Source organism: Panthera uncia (assembly GCF_023721935.1).
Source record: "Panthera uncia isolate 11264 chromosome A1 unlocalized genomic scaffold, Puncia_PCG_1.0 HiC_scaffold_17, whole genome shotgun sequence".
Taxonomy (NCBI): Eukaryota; Metazoa; Chordata; class Mammalia; order Carnivora; family Felidae; genus Panthera; species Panthera uncia.
Window position 1 is genome coordinate 101,775,579 of NW_026057577.1, and position 23,614 is coordinate 101,799,192.

Genomic DNA, 23,614 nt, shown 5'->3' on the forward strand with positions numbered 1-23,614 from the left:
TTATATATTTCTGAGTGCTCTCTTTTGGCCATTGATCTGTTTATCTGTTCTTTCACCAGTACCACACTGTCTTGATTACTGTAGCTTGAAGTCTTGAAATGAAGTAGTAATCGTCCTCCAGTTTTGTTCTTCTCCTTCAATATTTTATCGGCTGTTCTGGGTCTTTTGCCTCTTTTATATAAACCTTAGAATCCAGTTGTCAACATCTGCAAATTAACTTGGTGGGCAGCACTGATTTTAAGGATACACTTTTCTGGGAGTTTGTGCCAGTAGCCAGATACCTAAGTCTTCAATTGGCTGGATTTGAATCCCTCTTTTCTGAGCTTGAGGGAACAGATTCAATTTTTAGAGTTTCTTGTGTTTGTGTGTTGTATAACTGGGCTCAAGCCACAAAATGCAATCATGGGCATAAAATGGGTGTCCCAATAGCATGAAGGAGAGAGTGCTGGGGCTGGCAGAGTGGGGGGTTAGCACGCACCATGATATTAACAATCATTGTCATCATTATCATTGTGATCATAGTCATCATCATCATCGTCATAAAAGAAGCTTGTATTTATTGAGTACTTACTAAATGCAAAGCTTAGCTCAGTCCCCTACATGGGTCATGTCACCAATCCTTTCAACAACCCTCTGAGGCAAGTGCACATATTACCTTCAAGTGAAGAAACAAAGGCTCCTAGAAGTTATATAACTTGCCCAACATCACATGAGTAATAAGCTGTGAATCTGGAATTCAAATCTACTCTTTATCCCTCTACTGCACTCATTGTCCCTGACATTCCCCTTTCATTATGGGGTAGTGATGCTGACTGTTCTGCCTCTGGCATTCAAGCTTCCAGAAAGACAGCTGAGGTCAGTTCCTAACCCTGTTTTGAATAGGAAGTCCCACAGATACCTAAACCTCCTGATAAGTCCTCTTTACTCTAGTTCCTTCAAGCCCTTTTCATAAAACCCACACACTTGAGAAATGGAGCCTTAAGCATCCTCTCCTCCCCTATTTCTCTCCTTTCACCTGCTCCCCCATGGACTCCAGTTGGTTAGAAACCTCTCTTGCTGTTTATTTCCCTCTTAATAAGCCCCATCTCCTCTCAGAAAGCCGTTTAGCACGGCACCACTTAATTTCTCCTCGAAGCAGAATCTGCCAGATGGAGTCTTCATCCCAAGCCATGTTGATTTGTCTTATTTTTAAACAGCAGTGAACATCCCATGAAACTAAAATAGCAGTCAGTTCCCAGGTGTGACTCACTGAGCATGGAGGTGATCAAGAGCATATGGACACATCCACCTGAGGCAGCTGTTCCAAATGACTTCCTCAGGTGGCACCCAGCCAGCTGCTGGCCACATCTGGATGTCACTCAATGCGGGGACATGCTGATTTTCCACATCAATTGGGTTCAGCCACTCATTACCTCCTCTGGCTGGACCCCTTGGGCTGTGCATCCTTGCCTTTTCCACAGACATACTCATATTCCTGATTATAGGAATATAGGGAGACAAAGTGGACTCCAGAGGACCAGAAGACTAGCACAAAGTAGCCAAGTGAAAGAAGGTCTCATTTTTTACCCTGATGTCTCATTGTTTTCCAAAAAAATTCCTTTAAAATTTGACTCTGATTTTATAACCTAACTATGCTAGGGTTAATATAAACATAGTTCTTCAAATTATGTACCAGCTAAATTACTAAACTGTATCCTCTCACCCAGCCCCCCAAAAAAACATGTTTTTTGAAACTAACATCCCAAAATCATGTTGATTCCGTAGCCTCTGTATTCCCAGACACACATAATGGGATGTGTGCCTGAAGCATGCATGTCTCTGTTTGAAAAGCACTCATTCTGTTCACAGAGATGTGCATTCTCTTTCTTGGGGATGGTAAGCCTACAACAGGGACTAAGAATGTTTCTTTACCACCGCATATCATCCTAAGGAAAAGAGGATTAATATAAAGGAAAGACAGAGGTGATTGTTACTAGTAAGGCAGTGACTTCCCTGAGATCCAAGAAATAATAGAAGTCAGAGACTGGTCTGACTTACAGCCTCTTGGGCGGCTCCACTTACCACATAACACCTATCATCATGATGGGAATTGACAAGACAACATGCCAGCCCAGCTCACAAAAGTGACCACTTATAAATATGTATATACCATAAGCTCATCTCCATAACCCTCCATCTTCCATCACCCTTATAGCCCAGATCCCATAAGAAGCAGTGGTGTCCTTTATTAGAAGGGGGAAGAATGAAATTCACTATTCATGGATGGAGGTATGTTGGCCTTGCCTCCAATATGTTCATATATACACCAATCCCAACTAGCATTTGACAATCTTCTGAACCAGTGCGCTCTGGAATAGTTGGCAATCAGGATATTCCTCAGAGTCAAAGCCATTCTCACTAAACCCAATCTCAAATACCAGTCAGAATGCTGAGATTATAGCAATCAGCTGATACCCACCATCCCCAAAGGCATTATCTGATAGGACACAGAACTCAAAGAGGGGAGGTGGGGAAGAATGTGGACAAGTTCAGTGATAATCCTTTATCACTTGGAACAATTTTGCTACAATATTTAGGAATTTTTTGTTTTGTTTTAAGCACCCACTCAAAAAGAACAATAACAACAAAAAAGCAAGAGAGAAATCCAATCTTTCTTTGGCCCTGTGAGATTCCTTTTCCCATGGAGAGTACAGGCCATTCCAGTTTCTTTAAGTAGTCTTATAATTGAACATTTAACAGGTGTTCTCAGGGCTACTCTGAAGAAAAAAACAAATCCATGAATTATTTTACAGTAATGTTCACCTTTCTGATGGAGGGGTATCCACCCTAAATATATCCATAAACAGATAAATATATTTCTGAAGTGCCACTGAGAAATAAATATGGGGGGTGGGGACTGACTGTCCTTGTTCTTCACGGGGGAAAAAAAAGGTGATAAAATAAGCTGATGGAATCAAAAAGTGTTTAGAAACCTGTTAAATGTCTTTCCATGGAAAGAAGAAATATTACTAAGATGCTACGGATGCATTGCCTCCCAAATCCTCAGAGGTGATTTCAGTAGACATTTGGGTGATACTGCCCACCGACTGATTTTGCCAGTAGCTGCCGTGCTGTGCTTTCTGGAGCCACAGGAACTTCCAAAGAATTCTATGGGTCTTTAGCATGGCAGGGTGTTCCCCAATACTAATGTCCCTGATTATTTTGTAGACTCCGATCAGACCTTCCCTTGGTTGGCCTTCCAGATAGAAGCACACTCATTCAGGGGACTAGGGGAGTCATCTTCATAGATCTTTTATGACAAGGACAATGGGGTCTTAGGAGGGCTTGTTCAGGGTTCTCCAGGGTGCACCAAAGAGGAAGCCAGACCTCAAGCCCTTATCCTTCTTAGGGACTTTTATGAAGTCAAAAGAGAAAAGTGAAATTCCAGTCACATCTCTTTCTCTGTGGAAGAGTAGTCTTGTCATGCCTGGGCACCCAGATTCTAACAGAAACTGAAGCAATAACATGCCCAGAGGGGTTCAGCATCCGTAGAGAAAAACAGCAAAGGAGAGCTTACCTCCTTAGGCCTGGCTGGTCTGAGAGGCATCCAGCTGCAAGCCAGCTGGGCTCAGTTGAAAAGACCACATGTAGAATATTGGTTTGGTTCCACACCCCATATTTAAAGAGAAACATTTCCAAATGCAGCCTTAGACGAAACAGTTCACACCTCCAGGACAGCTCTTGAAACTATCATTCATACAAGAATAACAGAGGACACTTGGAAAATTAAATTTGACTTGGGAAGCCCAAAAGATTTCAGGGGACACCTTATGAATGCCTTAAAATATTTACAAAATGGTAGAAGATGGAATATATCAGGCTCTCCAGGAGAGCAGATCTAGCTCAATATTTGGCTATGTAGTTGGAGGACTTTCTAAGATGAAAGCTCCTTGAAATAGAATGTCTTGCCTTGGGTAGTAGGGAGTCCTTTTGCTGTTGGTGCAAAAGCTGAGGCTGCATAACCACCTGAGACCCGAGGAGGGAGGGGGATACTTTTGAGGCAGTAGGATCTCCAAGCATTGAAAACTGTAGGGATGTGTGTCAAGCTGGACCTGGTCTCAGGTTTCAGCTCTATTTTTGTAAGACCTTGGAAACTTTTCTTGGTCCCTCAATTTCCTCATTTGTGAACTGGGTCTAACAATATCTATTCTAGTCGGTTATTATGCAAGTAAATAAAGTATTAACAAACATTAATGCTTGGCACAGTAGAAATCCTACATTTGTGATTATTGTTGCCACTGTGATATCTGAGCTTGATAAATTGAATAGAAAGAGACAGTTCATAATTTCCTCAGATTTCTTTAGCCCTCTGATTCTATGATCACCATGGGTCCCATCTTGTCAACCTTACTGTTGCTGTCTTCCTAATTCCCTGACTGCCCAGAGTTTTCTGTTTCAGCACAGCCCCAGATCTTCCTCCACAATGGTCTATATCCTCACTTTCCTACTGCAACTTTCCTCTCATAATTAGAAATAATCTTTCCTTGCAACCTGCTTTCTACAGGTTAGCTACCTATTCTGGAAAATTATGTATATTAAGAGTACTATAATAATAATATAATAATATGACTATGTAGTCACCTTCTCCCTCTTCCTTCTTTGGCTAAGAAGCAAAGCTAAGCAGTCAACAGCCAGCAGTCAATCAAAACTCTAAATGATCGTGAGAACAGATCTTCTACTAGTGGTATTCTATAGGTCATGCTTAGCTTTTCTAGAGAGATTATGATGGTGGTCATTTGGAGGTAAAATACTAAACAGTCTTGCGACAGGCTTCCTGCGGGACATTTAGGCACAGGTGGGACCTTCTTCTGTTCACTCACTTAATTTTCTAGAGAACCTTAAAACTCACTCTGACCCCTGTTGTTCTCCCACCCAAGAAAACAGCGGAGCTACGTGAAGAAGTGCTGGAAGGATGTGCGTGTGGGCGACTTCATCCAAATGCAATGCAATGAGATCATCCCAGCAGACATACTCCTGCTCTTCTCTTCAGACCCGAATGGGATCTGCCACCTGGAAACTGCCAACCTGGATGGAGAGACAAACCTCAAACAAAGGCGTGTTGTGAAGGGCTTCTCACAGCAGGTAAGGATCTTTCTAAGATTTCCAAAGGTGAGGTCAAAGGGAAGAAGCAAGCCAACTCTACTGGAAAACTGAACTCAATCTGGTGCCAGAGGGAAAGTAGGAGATGCCTCCTTTTCCCAAGCACTTAGGTACACTTAATCTTCCCAGCAAGCCTCTTAATGGGTATTATCCCTATACCACTGATGGGGAAACTGAGGCTTAAGAAAGGTAAATAACTTGCTAAAAGTCTCAGAATTCCTAAATGGGGGCCCACTATGTTTAAGGAAACTGTGGTCTCTGTTCTAAACCAAGGAGTCTAATATCTATTTGATTACCCTTAGGACCAACCCACTTTCCATGTTTATGCAGCCCTGCCCATCCTGCCCAGCTCTGCTCCCTCAACCTCTCCCTCCCTGAATCTTCTCTAGTACTACTTTGACCCCAGCATAAACTTATAGGAAGGTATTGGTAACTATTTTTTCACTTGTATACATCTTACCTTCCCTCCTAGACAAACAGGGAACAATTGTCAACATCTTTATTTAACTCCCACATTTACACATATGGTACCTTGAACATCATGGGGAAGTCATTATTGTCTGGAGGTTTAAGAGCCCAGGCTCCGGAGGTTGACAGAGCTACACTACCATTTTTAGCATTGTCACCTCAGGAAAGTTACTCCTTTCTCACTTCTTTATTCCCTCACCTGGAAAATGGGTATAAAAATAGTACCTTCTCCATTAGAGTGATTCTTAAGACTGAACAATATGTATAGCAATTACTTAGTATGAAGGTAAACATAGTAAGAGACCAGTAAATAGTCTGCAGTAAATATCAACAGTGTTCATAGGCAATGTATTGAGTAATTGAAACTGGGTGTGATTGATATTCCAATTTTTAATCAAAAGTCCCCTTGAAAGGGTTGATTTTCAATCTGGAACCTTTCTCTGCACATGGAAAAGAATAAAATTCTATCACTTTCTTCATTCTGCCAGTCTTCGGCAGGAGAGAAATTGGATGAGTCAGGGGATTTACGGGTGAGAAGGCAAGTGCTTCATTCCTCAGAGATTATCATAAGCTAGAGTTAGGTTATCTAGATTGAAACTTCTTGAGAGAAGACAACTCCACTTACCTCACTTTGCCCCTCCCAAAGCACCGGATGAGCAGTTCTCACAAAATCTCTTTGGTACGATGGATTCCTCAGGAGTCTCTTCTCTCGCCTCTGCGTGTTTCTCCCCTAGTTCTGTTATGAGATTCACATGAGATAAAGGAAGGAGGGAATGAAATATAGGGCTTGGTGCATAGTAGGCCCACAGTAAATGGTCTGTTGCTGATACCTCAGCTGCACTTACTGCCCTGGGCATGGAAACCACCATGACCACATGGCTGCCATCTGCTTTTCTTGTCATTTCTCACGTTCAGTTTTCCATTGGTCTCCACGCTCCACCCAAGTCAGTCACTGCACTGGTGCTGGGTGTCTAAGTTTTCTCTCCTTTGCTTGTCCCCACCACATTCACCAAATCACCCTAGAGTTTACAAGGGCAGGATCTGAGGAAAGTTCACAAAGCCATTCTAGATACACAGCAATCTATTTCCTGGCTCAGGGCCCTGTGGCCTGCCCTCTAGATCAGAGACTTTTAAGCTTCTCTAAACATAATTCACAGTAAGAAATACATATTATGCATGTGCAACACACACAGGTGGATGTGTGTATGTGAGATGTAAAATTGCCACCTGATACTACATGCAAAGCACTCTGAGACTTTCTATTCTATTTCATTATTTTACAAAGCTCTGGGAGCAGTGAAACTTGTGTTTGCTTACAAACCTACCCCTCTGCCGCCCCTTCCCAATCTCCTCATCTCTGTTCTGAGTCCTCTTTATTCTCTCTCAGGCAGCGGGTTTTCAGGGTTGTTGAGTTTCAACCAGTAGCTTCTCTTTTTGTCTCTGGCAGCAGCTCCCAAGCTGTTTCTTGTATTTTAATTAGTCAGATAGTTTGGGATTTGACTGGAATGAAGAGCCAGATAAAAGGGTCATTCACACTCCAGTGCCATAGACCAGCCAATTTAATAACATCTCTCAAACTCTAACCCTGAATTCTCACAGGGTAGTTGGCATAATGATTTACAAAAAAAAAAAAAAAAAGTTAAATTCATTTGTGAAGGGAAGAAGATTTATTTGAGCTTGAAGGTTTTTAGCGTTCTCTATTTGTTCCTTCATTCTCCCCCTCACTTTGCTTAAGTGTGTTTTTCCATTTCTGTAATAATATTTATAATGATGACGTACTTTTATTAAGTCCTTACTGAGCCTTTGCATGATTATCTCCTTTATCCTCACAAATCCCCACTGAGAGAAGGGCTATTATTGTCCCCACTATACACCTGAGGAAAATGAAGCATAGGAAGGTTAAGTAACTTGTCCAAGGTCACTGAGCCAGGAAGTGCTTGAAACAAGATTCAAAACCAAGTTTATCCAAAGTCTCAACTCTTAAGGTTTGTAGCAGCTCATCTCCCTGGCCTATTGACTATTACCCAGAGTTTACCCAGAGATGTTTACTTGAAAGCACACATTTATCATTTTTAATATTCTTTTCACATATAATAGTACATGGTAGGAAGAATAAAAGTAGGCTTATCCAGGTCCCTGAAAAAGGAATCTGGGCTGTTCTTTGCTATCTTGCTTCTCCCTTATGTCATCAGTGCAAAAAGATTTCTGAATATAGGTAGAATTCTCTTCTAACTCTATACTATAGCATTTCTCAAATGTGTTGGGCAGACATTGATGACAGTTGCAAGAAAAATACATTTTGCAAAATCAAAAAGACAGAAGACATTAGGTTACAAATTTTCAAATATTTCAAATATTCCTGCCAGACTGCTCAGGTACTTTGGTAAGCCCAAGGAGGAGAGGGGACAGGTACTAGTATGTAGCATTTCTAAACACTTAACCACAGAAACCTTTTATTCCAAGGAACACATTCCAGGACTACTACAGGAGATGTGGGATCACAATTTAGGGATTTGTCCCTAATACATTAGAGGTGTTCAAGATGTACCATAATTACCACAGAAAGAATCTTTTAAAAATATACATGCATCCTTCCACATTATCACTAAGTTATGGCTCACCAGGACTGAGTAGGGGTCAAGCGTTCATATGTTTTATTTTTATTTATTTATTTTTTTTTATCTAAAAGGATCATTTATTTTTTTTTTCAGATGAAAATTTGAAGCATAGCGATTTTATTTTTTTTTTCTTTTTTTCCCAATATATGAAGTTTATTGTCAAATTGGTTTCCATACAACACCCAGTGCTCATCCCAAAAGGTGCCCTCCTCAATATCCATCACCCACCCTCCCCTCCCTCCCACCCCCCATCAACCTTCAGTTTGTTCTCAGTTTTTAACAGTCTCTTATGCTTTGGCTCTCTCCCACTCTAACCTCTTTTTTTTTTTCTTCCCCTCCCCCATGGGTTTCCGTTAAGTTTCTCAGGATCCACATAAGAGTGAAACCATATGGTATCTGTCTTTCTCTGTATGGCTTATTTCACTTAGCATCACAGTCTCCAGTTCCATCCACGTTGCTACAAAAGGCCATATTTCATTCTTTCTCATTGCCACGTAGTATTCCATTGTGTATACAAACCACAATTTCTTTATCCATTCATCAGTTGATGGACATTTAGGCTCTTTCCATAATTTGGCTATTGTTGAGAGTGCTGCTATAAACATTAGGGTACAAGTGCCCCTATGCATCAGTACTCCTGTATCCCTTGGGTAAATTCCCAGCAGTGCTATTGCTGGGTCATAGGGTAGGTCTATTTTTAATTTTCTGAGGAACCTCCACACTGCTTTCCAGAGCGGCTGCACCAATTTGCATTCCCACCAACAGTGCAAGAGGGTTCCCGTTTCTCCACATCCTCTCCAGCATCTATAGTCTCCTGATTTATTCATTTTAGCTACTCTGACTGGCGTGAGGTGATATCTGAGTGTGGTTCTGATTTGTATTTCCCTGATGAGGAGAGACGTTGAGCATCTTTTCATGTGCCTGTTGGCCATCCGGATGTCTTCTTTAGAGAAGTGTCTATTCATGTTTTCTGCCCATTTCTTCACTGGGTTATTTGTTTTTCGGGTGTGGAGTTTGATGAGCTCTTTATAGATTTTGGATACTAGCCCTTTGTCCGATGTGTCATTTGCAAATATCTTTTCCCATTCCGTTGGTTGCCTTTTAGTTTTGTTGGTTGTTTCCTTTGCTGTGCAGAAGCTTTTATCTTCATAAGGTCCCAGTAATTCATTTTTGCTTTTAATTCCCTTGCCTTTGGGGATGTGTCGAGTAAGAGATTGCTACGGCTGAGGTCAGAGAGGTCCTTTCCTGTTTTCTCCTCTAGGGTTTTGATGGTTTCCTGTCTCACATTCAGGTCCTTTATCCATTTTGAGTTTATTTTTGTGAATGGTGTGAGAAAGTGGTCTAGTTTCAACTTTCTGCATGTTGCTGTCCAGTTCTCCCAGCACCATTTGTTAAACAGACTGTCTTTTTTCCATTGGATGTTCTTTCCTGCTTTGTCAAAGATGAGTTGGCCATACGTTTGTGGGTCTAGTTCTGGGGTTTCTATTCTATTCCATTGGTCTATGTGTCTGTTTTTGTGCCAATACCATGCTGTCTTGATGATGACAGCTTTGTAGTAGAGACTAAAGTCTGGGATTGTGATGCCTCCTGCTTTGGTCTTCTTCTTCAAAATTACTTTGGCTATTCAGGGACTTTTGTGGTTCCATATGAATTTTAGAATTGCTTGTTCTAGTTTCGAGAAGAATGCTGGTGCAATTTTGATTGGGATTGCATTGAATGTGTAGATAGCTTTGGGTAGTATTGACATTTTGACAATATTTCTTCTTCCAATCCATGAGCACAGAATGTTTTTCCATTTCTTTATATCTTCTTCAATTTCCTTCATAAGCTTTCTATAGTTTTCAGCATACAGATCTTTTACATCTTTGGTTAGATTTATTCCTAGGTATTTTATGCTTCTTGGTGCAATTGTGAATGGGATCAGTTTCTTTATATGTCTTTCTGTTGCTTCATTGTTAGTGTATAAGAATGCAACAGATTTCTGTACATTGATTTTGTATCCTGCAACTTTGCTGAATTCATGTATCAGTTCTAGCAGACTTTTGGTGGAGTCTATCGGATTTTCCATGTATAATATCATGTCATCTGCAAAAAGTGAAAGTTTGACTTCATCTTTGCCAATTTTGATGCCTTTGATTTCCTTTTGTTGTCTGATTGCTGATGCTAGAACTTCCAACACTATATTAAACAACAGCGGTGAGAGTGGGCATCCTTGTCGTGTTCCTGATCTCAGGGAAAAAGCTCTCAGTTTTTCCCCATTGAGGATGATGTTAGCTGTGGGCTTTTCATTAATGGCTTTTATGATCTTTAAGTATGTTCCTTCTATCCCGACTTTCTCAAGGGTTTTTATTACGAAAGGGTGCTGGATTTTGTCAAAGGCCTTTTCTGCATCGATTGACAGGATCATATGGTTCTTCTCTTTTTTTTTGTTAATGTGATGTATCACGTTGATCGATTTGCGAATGTTGAACCAGCCCTGCATCCCAGGAATGAATCCCACTTGATCATGGTGAATAATTCTTTTTATATGCTGTTGAATTCGATTTGCTAGTATCTTATTGAGAATTTTTGCATCCATATTCATCAGGGATATTGGCCTGTAGTTCTCTTTTTTTACTGGGTCTCTGTCGGTTTAGGAACCAAAGTAATACTGGCTTCATAGAATGAGTCTGGAAGTTTTCCTTCCCTTTCTATTTCTTGGAATAGCCTGAGAAGGATAGGTATTATCTATGCTTTAAACGTCTGGTAGAACTCCCCTGGGAAGCCATCTGGTCCTGGACTCTTATTTGTTGGGAGATTTTTGATAACTAATTCAATTTCTTCGCTGGTTATAGGTCTGTTCAAGCTTTCTATTTCCTCCTGATTGAGTTTTGGAAGAGTGTGGGTGTTTAGGAATTTGTCCATTTCTTCCAGGTTGTCCAATTTGTTGGCATATTATTTTTCATAGTATTCACTGATAATTGTTTGTATCTCTGAGGGATTGGTTGTAATCATTCCATTTTCATTCATGATTTTATCTCTTTGGGTCATCTCCCTTTTCTTTTTGAGAAGCCTGGCTAGAGGTTTGTCAATTTTGTTTATTTTTTCAAAAAACCAACTCTTGGTTTTGTTGATCTGCTCTACAGTTTTTTTAGATTCTATATTGTTTATTTCTGCTCTGATCTTTATTATTTCTCTTCTTCTGCTGGGTTTAGGCTGCCTTTGCTGTTCTGCTTCTATTTCCTTTAGGTGTGCTGTTAGATTTTGTATTTGGGATTTTTCTTGTTTTTTGAGATAGGCCTGGATTGCAATGTATTTTCCTCTCAGGACTGCCTTCGCTGTGTCCCAAAGCGTTTGGATTGTTGTATTTTCATTTTCGTTTGTTTCCATATATTTTTTAATTTCTTCTCTAATTGCCTGGTTGACCCACTCATTCTTTAGTAGGGTGTTCTTTAACCTCCATGCTTTTGGAGGTTTTCCAGACTTTTTCCTGTGGTTGATTTCAAGCTTCATAGCATTGTGGTGTGAAAGTATGCATGGTATAATTTCAATTCTTGTAAACTTATGAAGGGCTGTTTTGTGACCCAGTATATGATCTATCTTGGAGAATGTTCCATGTGCACTCAAGAAGAAAGTATATTCTGTTGCTTTGGGATGCAGAGTTGTAAGTATATCTGTCAAGTCCATCTGATCCAATGTATCATTGAGGGCCCTTGTTTCTTTATTGACCGTGTGTCTAGATGATCTATCCATTTCTGTTAGTGGAGTGTTAAAGTCCCCTGCAATTACCACATTCTTATCAATAAGGTTGCTTATGTTTATGAGTAATTGTTTTATATATTTGGGGGCTCCGGTATTCGGCGCATAGACATTTGTAATTGTTAGCTCTTCCTGATGGATAGACCCTGTAATTATTATATAATGCCCTTCTTCATCTCTTGTTACAGCCTTTAATTTAAAGTCTAGTTTGTCTGAAAGAAGTATGGCTACTCCAGCTTTCTTTTGGCTTCCAGGAGCATGATAAATAGTTCTCCATCCCCTCACTCTCAATCTGAAGGTGTCCTCACGTCTAAAATGAGTCTCTTGTAGACAGCAAATAGATGGGTCTTGTTTTTTTATCCATTCTGATACCCTATGTCTTTTGGTTGGCGCATTTAATCCCTTTACATTCAGTGTTATTATAGAAAGATACGAGTTTAGAGTCATTGTGATGTCTGTATGTTTTATGCTTGTAGTGATGTCTCTGGTATTTTGTCTTACAGGATCCCCCTTAGGATCTCTTGTAGGGCTGGTTTAGTGGTGACAAATTCCTTCAGTTTTTGTTTGTTTGGGAAGACCTTTATCTCTCCTTCTATTCTAAATGACAGACTTGCTGGATAAAGGATTCTCGGCTGCATATTTTTTCTGTTTAGCACACTGAAGATCTCGTGCCAATCCTTTCTGGCCTGCCAAGTTTCAAAGGAGAGATCAGTCACGAGTCTTATAGGTCTCCCTTTATATGTGAGGGCACGTTTATCCCTTTCTGCTTTTAGAATTTTCTCTTTATCCTTGTATTTTGCCAGTTTCACTATGATATGTCGTGCAGAAGATTGATTCAAGTTACGTCTGAAGGGAGTTCTCTGTGACTCTTGGATTTCAATGCCTTTTTCCTTCCCCAGTTTAGGGAAGTTCTCAGCTATTATTTCTTCAAGTACCCCTTCAGCACCTTTCCCTCTCTCTTCCTCCTCTGGGATACCAATTATGCGTATATTATTTCTTTTTAGTGTATCACTTAGTTCTCTAAGTTTCCCCTCATACTCCTGGATTTTTTTATCTCTCTTTTTCTCAGCTTCCTCTTTTTGCATAACTTTATCTTCTAGTTCACCTATTCTCTCCTCTGCCTCTTCAAGCCGAGCCGTCGTGGTTTCCATTTTGTTTTGCATTTCGTTTAAAGCGTTTTTCAGCTCCTCATGACTGTTCCTTAGTCCCTTGATCTCTGTAGCAAGGGATTCTCTGCTGTCCTCTATACTGTTTTCAAGCCCAGCGATTAATTTTATGACTATTATTCTAAATTCACTTTCTGTTATATTATTTAAATCCTTTTTGATCAGTTCATTAGCTGTTGTTATTTCCTGGAGATTCTTCTGAGGGGAATTCTTCCGTTTGGTCATTTTGGATAGTCCCTGGAGTGGTGAGGACCTGCAGGGCACTTCCCCTGTCCTGTGGTGTATAACTGGAGTTGGTGGGCGGGGCCGCAGTCCGACCTGATGTCTGCCCCCAGCCCACCGCTGGGGCCACAGTCAGACTGGTGTGTGCCTTTTCTTCCCCTCTCCTAGGGGCGGGATTCACTGTGGGGTGGCGTGGCCCGTCTGGGCTACTTGCACACTGCCAGGCTTGTGGTGGTGGGGATCTGGTGTATTAGCTGGGGTGGGTAGGCAAGGTGCACGGGGGCAGGAGGGGCAGGCTTAGCTCGCTTCTCCTTAGGTGATCCACTTCAGGAGGGGCCCTGTGACAGCGGGAGGGAGTCAGATCCACTGCCGGTGGTTTGGCTCCACAGAAGCACAGAGTTGGGTGTTTGAGCGGAGGGAGCAAGTTCCCTGGCAGGAACTGGTGCCCTTTGGGATATTGGCTGGGGGATGGGTGAGGGAGATGGCGCTGGCAAGCGCCTTTGTTCCCCACCAAACTGAGCTCTGTCTTCCGGGGGCTCAGCAGCTCTCCCTCCCTTTGTCCTCCAGCTTTCCCGCTTTCCGAGCAGAGCTGTTAACTTATGACCTCCCAGACGCTAAGTCGCGCTTGCTGTCGAACACACTCTGTCCGGCCCCTCCGCTTTTGCCAGCCAGACTTGGGGGCTCTGCTTGGCCAGCAGGCTGCCCCTCCGCCCCAGATCCCTCCCGCCAGTCCATGGAGCGCGCACCGCCTCGCCGCCCTTCCTACCCTTTTCTGTGGGCCTCTCGTCTGTGCTTGGCTCCGGAGACTCCGTTCTGCTAATCCTCTGGCAGTTTTCTGGGTTATTTAGGCAGGTGTAGGTGGAATCTAAGTGATCAGCAGGACGCGCGGTGAGCCCAGCGTCCTCCTACGCCGCCATCTTCCACATCCGACCAAGCATGGATATGTTTTAAATGTTCCCCCTTATATCTCAACATGAACCTACTACCTTCTTGAAAACCTGTACAACAGGTGTCACCTGTGTCACCTTGGGCACCTAAAAAAAACACTTTTAATAATAAAAACAAAACTACCATCTCTGTGCTTCTTACATGTGCTAGTTTCTTTGCATGCATTGTCCCTGTTAGTCCTTGCAACCACCCTGCGAGATGGATATATCTATCCTCCTTTACAGATGAAACTCTGAGGAATAGAAATAGCAAATTTTACCATTGTCTCAGAGAAGGTTTTGAGTACCTACAGATATGGTTTGTATGGAAATTTGATATCTTAAGTAATAAGTATCAATGGCTTTTGTTTGTTTTCCTTCTAAATCCTTAGGGGTTAATACCTTCACCTTGCCAAAAGGGTTTTTACTAACAGATTTCTAGAAATTTTCCACCCCATTCGTACACCCACACTCATTTTTACATCTTGTGGATGATGAGAGATTAGTATATTCTGTTAATTCAAAATCACTAAGACAAACTTTGTCCCAGCTCCCCTATATCAGCATTTCTCAAAGTGAAGTCTGCCAAATGCTTATCTCAAGAGAGAGTTGTTGAAAAACAAGGTTCATGGTCAAATCTGGATGGAAAAATCTGTGTCCTGTCGACCTCTCTTAGAGGGTCCAGCATACATCAACATAGTAAGGTCTTTGAGAAGATCTGCAGGCAACAGATCTTTTAAACTTTAACCCTGAGTTTTCAGAACTGTTCTTCAAGACAACAATTCTAGCATTCTCATGAAAATTTGGGGGAAAAATTAACCTGGATTGTGAAGCACACATGATCAAAGCAGGTGAGCAGTAACAGAGAAGTTAACAATCTTCATGACTTAGGCAATTCATTCTCCACTTACCCAAACAGGTGCCAATGAAATTATAAACATAAAAGAGCTTCTCAAAAGTAATTTCCTCCCGTGACATGAGACATCATTCTCAAGGTTTCCAAAGAGTTGCTTTCTTTTTTTTATAATATTTTTAATGTTTATTTATTTTTGAGAGAGAGACAGAGAATGAGTGAGGAGGAGCAGAGAGAGAAGAAGACACAGAATCCGAAACAGGCTCCAAGCTGTCAGCACAGAGCCCGACGCGGGGCTCGAACTCACAAACTGTAAGAATCATGACCCAAGCTGAAGCCAGCTGAGCCACCCAGGCGCCCCCCAAAGAGTTGTTTTCAAATTCTTTTTCTCAGAATTCAACTTGGACCAGGCCAATTGTTTTTCAATTCAGACTTTTATCATGCTGGGTGATCTTTGAATTCACAAAATTATTGACCTATTCTTGCAGTATTTATTCCTACATCCCATTGCTGAGGAAAGGGAAGGGATCCAAAATTAGTCTTATGCTAAGGTCTGCTGAGCAGGTCAGAGGACTTTATTAGAGAATTAAATTGTACCATTTTCTCTTTGGTGACATTCTGATACCTGAAATCTCTTCTTTAAAAGGATTTCCTAGATGAGTACTGGGAATTTAATGCCTGAAAAGGAGTATGTGACATTTATTTTGGTAGATGTAAATTACCAAAGCCAAAGAGTCAGAAATGAATTCTTCCAGTTAGTATTTCAGATCAAACATATTTCTGGGTATATCTTATCCAAGTCACTGAATCCTAAGTCCTACTAAAACATGTGTCAGATCATTTCCCAGTACTAAACAAGTGCTTGCTACAGCAAGTATGATATATGGACTAACCTCTTCAGCATCAATTGGAAGCTTGTTAGAAATGCAGAATTTCAGGCCCTGCCCCAACTCAATTGGAATTTGCAATTTAACAAGATCCCCAGGTGATTCCTGTGCACAGTAAAGTTTGAAAGCAGTGGCCAAGGGCATCAATGATTAATGTAATAATTGTGCTTATCTGTTTATTGCCCAAATTAAAGATTTTTAATTGACTCTCCTTTTTAACTAGCTTGCATTCCATGATGATTAGTGATTTTAAACCATTTTCTCAATTATGAAGAACCATTGTAGCTTGGATCCTCTGCAGTGAATGTGTACACTGACTTTAACATACTTAGGCAGGAGAGCACTTTGCCAAAAGATTGAGATAGGGTAAATGAGTTATTTATCACCCTCGTGGTTCACTGATGATGCACCTGGAATGAAGCAAAAGGTAGATGCTCTCTCAACTCTGCCTACCCTGACAACCAGAGAAAAAGTCCCTTTCCTGGTGGATTTTGTAATGGAACCTGCCCCTGATAGGCTGTTCCAAGTTTCCTTAAGAAAGACCCTAAGGGGTCTTTCAGGGCCCCTGGGTGGCTCAGTTGGTTAAGCGTCCAACTCTTGATTTCAGCTCAGGTCATGATCTTGTGATTCATGATTTCAAGACCCACACTGGGGCTCCACACTGCTGACAGCACGAAACCCACTTGGGATTATCTCTCTCTCTCTCTCTCTCTCTCTCTCTCTCTCTCTGGCCCTCCTCCACTCACACACACTCTCTCTCTCAAAATAAATAAATTAAAAAAAAAAAGAACGATAGCCCTTCTACCTATTATCCACTGCTTAAATGTTGAGCAGAGATCAAATTTTCTAGTATCCTTTTAATATAAAATCTACATGATGATATATAATGATAATAAATAATGTCAACAGATAGGTTGATTAAACATACTGTGTGCCATAGGCAGTTCTCCTAAGTGTTTTATACCTATTATCTCTTTATACTCCCCATAAATAACCCTGTGAGATAAGCACTTTGATTATCGCCATTTGACAGATGAGTTAAGTAACCCTGCTAGCAGTGGACTAAGCTTGGACTTAAACTCAGGATTATCTTATTTTAACTCTTTACTATGAAATTTTTCAAGCATATCCAAAAGTAGGGAGAATAATATAAGTTTCTAATGTGCCCATCACCTGATTTCAACAATCAACTCATAATCAATCTTGTTTTATCAATAGCCTCACCCTCTTCATTCTGCAATTTATTTCAAAGCAAATCTTCAATGTTGCAACATTTTACTGGCAAACATTTTAATATCTATCTCTCAAGGATAGGATTTCTTAAAAATGCCCCTATACCATTATCATTCCTAAAATATTAGCATTAATTCCTTGATATCAACTTTCAATTCAGTGTTCAATATCTTCCAGTTTATTTGAATCAGAATCCAAACAAGTCTAGAGGTGCATGGGTGGCTCAGTCAAGCATCCAACTTCAGCTCAGGTCATGATCTCATGGTTCATGAGTTTGAGCCCCACATCAAGCTCTCTGCTTTCAGCACAGGGTCTGCTTAGGATCCTCTGTCCCCCATCTCTCTGCCCCTGCCCCACTTTTGCTCTCTCTGTCTCTCAAAAATAAATAAAAACATTTTTTTAAAAAAAAGCAGAATCCAAATAAGTCTAAACACTTAGATAAGCTTAACTCTCTTTTATTCGATAGGTTCCCTATTCATCTTTCTTTTTTTGTTTGTTTGTTTGTTTTTCTTGTATATTTAGTTCTTGTTGCTGAATCAATAAGATTGTTTGTCCTATGAAATTTCCCATAGTCTGGATTTTGCTGATCGCATTATCTCCCAGTTATGTCATTTAACATGTCTCCCTGTTCATTGTATTTCTGTAAATTGGTAGTTAGAGCTAGTGCCTAAATCTGATTCAGGTTAGATTTGTGTTTGTGGGTGGATATGTCACTGTTGCATGAATTGATTCCCTACCATCCTGCACAGGTGACCAATGAGTTTGTCTATTTTAGTATCAATATGCACTCATGGATTTAAACATATTTGATGTGTGTCAAATCAGTGCGTTTGTTATCTTTATTGATTGCCCCATTTTTAGCCAGCGGGACCTTCTTCACATTGGCTCCTGAGCTCTTTTTCATGACCTCAATAGTCTTCAATAGATCTAGTCACTTTTAAGAGAAAATGGTGTTTAAAAATCACAATAAGTACATGTTGAAGGTACATATTGGTATTGGATTGATCATTATTTCTGTGCCATTAAATGGACAGAACTAGGACTTTTTAAAGATTAAATAGATGAGGATTTATGCTGGTACTTGAAATTCAGGACTAGAGGTCTTTACACAACCTCACCAATATTAAATATGTAAGTCCTTCTCCCACATTAGACAAAGTAAATTAGCCTCTGTAGTACGAAGTATACTGTATTTTGATATTTGACAAAAACAATCCTTAGAAGTAGAAAAGGGAAGAATTAGTAATAATTTCAAGATGGGGAAACAATTTCTAAAAGATTAAATCTTATCAAAGATTACTCAGCTAATGCACGGTTATGCCAAACTTGGAAGGCAATTTGGATGTACCTGATTAATTTTTCCTTTGCTAAAGTAATTCTTAGATCCCTTTACATGTTTATTTCTCAAATAAATACAATTTCACAAATATGAAAATAATGAAACTATACAATTATTTGCAATGATAATAATGAGACCATGATGGACACAACCCTACAAAAAGCTTACTTTTATTTTTTGCAGTCCTCTGACCTTTTTTTGGTGATTCTCCCCTCCAGAGGTCTTCTAAGGCATGAGTGCGTGCGCGGGCATACACACACACACACACACACACACACACACCACAAACATGGGAGATCCCTTCTCCTTCCCAGTGTTTAGCACTATTTGAAAACTTCTATTAAAAAGTCTTTTTTAGGGGTGCCTGGGAGGCTCAGTTGGTTGAACGTCTGACTTTGGCTCAGGTCATGGCCTCATGGTTCATGGGTTAGATCCTGCTTCCAGTTCTGTACTGACAACTCAGAGCCTGGAGCCTCCTTCAGATTCTGTGTCTCCCTCTGTCTCCGCCCCTCCCCTGCTTGTGCTCTGTCTCGCTCTGTCTCTCAACAACAAATAAATGTTAGAAAACATTTTTAAAAAGCCTTTTTTTAATTTTTGTCCCTTTAGGGCCTTATGAGGAAGCTCTGCTAGGTTATAGGAAAGATATAATCATCTAAAGGTGTTAATAGATGATAGCTTCAAGTTTTCTTCTTTCCCACCGTCTCCCTGCCCCATGATAACATATTTACATTTTGATAGTGGTCTTCACAGTCTTAACCACTAAGGATAACTGTGAGTATTTCAGCCCAATGTGGGAAATATTTGATGCCTCAAAGGAGAACCATACCAATCTAGTATAAGGATTAGTCAAGACTCTTGACTGCATGTGACAGAACCCCAATTCAAAATAGCTTAGACAGAGAATTTATTGAAAGAAAACAGGGTGAATTGGGCCTTAGGGTCATGTCAACCAGAAATTTGGAATCCATCAGTGCAATGCTCATTTTTTTGTCTGTGTTTCTCTCTGTCTTTGGCTTTCATCTCTCACAAACAGACCTACATTCCAGCTTCACCTCCTGAGAGGGACTGGGAAAGAGACACAGATTGGTCTGGCTGGTATTATGTACCCACCCCTAGACCAATTAACTCAGGCCAGAGGGAAAGGCATCCTCTGCTTCAACTGTATGGTGGAAATTGGTCTAGGTGCAGGAGAGTTCTGAGCGGCTCAGTAATAAATATCCATTATATAATTATGCTATATACACCTAACTTACTGTTGACCAAGTTCCTCTATCCTTAAGGAGAAAGGCCTGAGGTCGTCTGTCTCTCTCCCATGCCCCTAGTGGTATTCCCACTTACAAAACCTTCCTTCCCTATCTGCCTTCTCTCTGCCTCCAGGACATCCTCTGCAATGTACCCAGAGTGAATCTCTCCTTCCTCTGTGCTTCCATAGACTTATCACTCTCAGCAGTAGTGCCTACCTCACTGTGTTTCAGTCAATAAATTCATTTACCCAACTAGTATCTGATTAGATCTGTGCTAGGATATTTTGTTGTTGTTCATGAGAGGTGACACATTATGGTCATCTCTTCTGTGACTAACTTAATATTGAAGTTTCTCAAACCAGAATTCATACTGGTTTTTTTTTTGTGATCTTCTTTGCCAAAAATATGAGGTACAAAATATTGGATGTCATGTTACTTTCTTTGGTCTCAGTTATCCACAGCAAGAAAAACGGATGCAGAAAAAATTTGCCAGTTTAACACTGTATTCTGTTAAGGCAGCACTGCCCACTTGGTGGCAGATGTCCATATTTCAGGTATCATGTATTCACTCATTGATTCACCAGTGAGTCCTTGAATATATCCTCTGTGCCAGGTGCTATAGTGTTCAGCTGTAAATGAGAGAGAGGCTGTGACTCTATACTCTAACAGGGAATCACAAAGACATTTATTAATAAACAGTCCCACAAACAATTAGTAATTGTTTCCTTTTAAGAATGACAGAAAACATCATTCTTTTCCCAGTATTTTCTTGCCATGTCAAACCCATGCCTTATAGCTTGGAAAGTGTCATAACTTGATTTTGAGATTAAATTTAGTCTTAGCCCTGAATAAGAATCAGAACATTTGTACACTTGAAAAAAGGCCACACAAGATTGTAAGGAATCCTTAGATTGAATCTCCTGCCCACAGCCCTGTAACCCAGTCTGTGTGCTTTGGTGGGAATCTCTTGGGCAGGCAGGGACACACACCCAGGTGATTGCATATGCAGATCATTTCCTCACCCAGAGTCAGAAAGGAAAGTAACTGCCAGTCACTCTATTGCAGGTTATCTTGAAAAAAACCTCAACCACTGGCCAGGAACAGGAAGGTTATCAAATGCTGGTAACTGTCATTATTTTTCAGACAGAATTCTCAGAAATCAGAGGGTTGCTTATTTGTATGCCAGGAAGGAAACCTCAGTCACCTGGATCAGCAGCTAGGGAGTGAAGAACATTTGATTTGAGCATTCTCCAAACTAATAAGCTTTAAAAAAGAAGTGAAACTTTAAAGAGTATTCTCCTAAGGTTGCATGCGGTGTATCTCCTGTGTAGCCCCTGGAAGGCTGTAATCTGTGTATCTGAAACCTGGCTCCACCTCCATGAGCCCTCCACAAAGACTTCGTTCTGCTTTGCCATCCTCTCTCCAGTATGGGGCTGATTTTCTAGTCATCTACCCTGAGGGTCATGTAGAAACAGAGACAGAGCTGCACCAAAGCTTGGTCATCCCTGATTCAATTCTTTTTCACACATGTCCCTGGATCAAAGTAAAAACTCTGTAAATAAGTACATTCTGTGTTTAAGGAAAAAATTTAGCTGACTTCTGTCTCTCTTCTACTAACAGACTCTTTCTTGAATATTTCCTAATGACCGTGGTGGGGTTTCAAAGTGATCTAAAGTATACTTCTTATCCTCTAAGAATTTAAGACTGTGGGTACCTATTTTTTTTTTAATTTAAAGACCCTTTGTGATTATCAAAAATCTTTGAAAACCTTACCCCTCCCCAACCCTCCTACCTGAAAGCAATTGTCCTTTGAGTGTCCATTATTATGAAAATAAAACAAAAAGCTGTGGATTTGGATTTGTAATTTGCTGATCTCAAGAATCCCTGCAGAAATTGGAAAACCATGTGTATGAGACTTATTTTTACTCTGTCTACAGATGGCTTCTTGCTGCATATAGGGATTTGTAGATAAGTTGCAATGTTGAATCTACCAATTGGCTTGTAGAAATGGCTTGGTATTTAACTATTAAAAGTGTAAGATATTACAAGTTCCAAGTGAGTAGTATGGATATTAAGAATTGTCTGTTCAAAGGAAGGAGAGATTGCTATTGTCTGTGGTGGACACATGGGTCCTTAAGAAGTCTAATACTTGAGCTTGGCAATGGAAGTTTAAGAGAATTATCAATATGGAAAACCTGCAAATAAGCATGAAAAAGGCCCAGAGAGGGGCACCTGGGTGGCTCGGTCGGTTAAGCGTCCGACTTCAGCTCAGGTCATGATCTCACGGTCCGTGAGTTCAAGCCCCGCGTCGGGCTCTGTGCTGACAGCTCAGAGCCTGGAGTCTGTTTCAGATTCTGTGTCTCCCTCTCTCTCTGCCCCTCCCCTGTTCATGCTCTGTCTCTCTCTGTCTCAAAAATAAATAAACGTTAAAAAAAATTTTAAAAAAACATTTAAAAAAGAAAAAGGCCCAGAGGGTTTTTTTTTCCTGTGGGCAGATAGCATTAAATGCTTACATTAAGGAAAGGACATGTATAAGCTTTAGAATCAGACAAACCTTGGTGCTCATGAGCTGTGTGACCTTGGGCAAGCTACTTAGTACAATCAACACTCAGTTTTCTTTCCAATAAAATGGGACTAGCCTGTCCTGAACTCTCTACAGGAAATCTGGGAAGATCGATTAAGATCAAGTAAATAAGGGGCAGCATTTTGTGAACTGCAGTTTCACCAAATAAATAAAAATCATTAGTTTTTAAAGATGGAGATCTATCCATGCAATTGAATAGGCCACTGTTTTTATCAGACTTCTTTTTGCAAGAAGCAGAAATAGTTCTGGCTAACTTAAGCAAAATAGTATCCTTGCAAAAATGTGGTGGGAGGTAGGGTAGAAGGGAAGAAGAAGCACACAGTCTGGCTCACAGAATCAAAAGAAAGTTGAAACCCCAGCTCCCAAAAAAGAACCAAAAAAAGGAAATCTCAGTGCAATGGGAGAGTATTGGAAGAAGCAATTACTTCATGATCTCATTTGTTTTTCCTTCCTTGAGTCATTGCACTCAAGTCAAAGTCCCAGAGTGAGCGAGTCTAATGGGAAGGGCATCCTGACTTAGAATTCATCAACATTACAAAGCACAGAGGAGAGGTAATTTCTCAAAAGGAAGTCAAAGGATTGTTAAGGAAAAGAGAGCAGATTGGAAGGTGGGTAGCCAGAAGGCAACTATCTACTACAAATAATTTCAAAAACTCATTCATACATTTATATAATCATATTTATTAATCAACTTGAAATTCATTTGTGAAGAACAGTGGAAAATAAGTCTAGGAAAATAAAAGTTGAGGTCAGTGCAGGGGAAATAGCCTATTCTGGCTACTAGAACATATGTCATCCTGTTTGCTAAACCTTGGCCTTCCCAGCGGTCCTTGGGGGATGCAGCTTGTTGGTTCTGAGCCGTAGGTCAGTGAGGATACCTTAACCCCAAAGAAGGGGTTATACATATTTCCATTGATGTACCTGGGATAATCTGGGAGTTTTGAGTTATTTTATGATTGCAATAATTGACTTGTGTCAGAAACCTCTCCCTGGTGGGGCACCTGGGTGGCTCAGTTGGTTATGCGTCCAACTTTGGTTCAGGTCATGATCTCATGGTTCATGAGTTCAAGCCCCACATTGGGCTCTCTGCTGACAGCTCAGAACCTGGAGTCTGCTTCAGATTCTGTACCTCCCTCTCTTTCTGCCCCTCCCCTGCTCATGCTCTGTCACTCTCTCTCAAAAATAAATATTAAAAAA

At 40.6% G+C, this 23,614-nt stretch overlaps 1 protein-coding gene across 1 annotated transcript in view; it reads left to right on the plus strand.

The window, feature by feature from the left end:
• Positions 1 to 23,614, plus strand: part of ATP10B (ATPase phospholipid transporting 10B (putative)) — a 111,681-nt gene that overhangs the window by 14,567 nt on the left and 73,500 nt on the right. Inside the window, 1 exon segment of the mRNA XM_049647834.1 lies at positions 4,917 to 5,121. Coding sequence (XP_049503791.1) covers positions 4,917 to 5,121 — 205 coding nt within the window.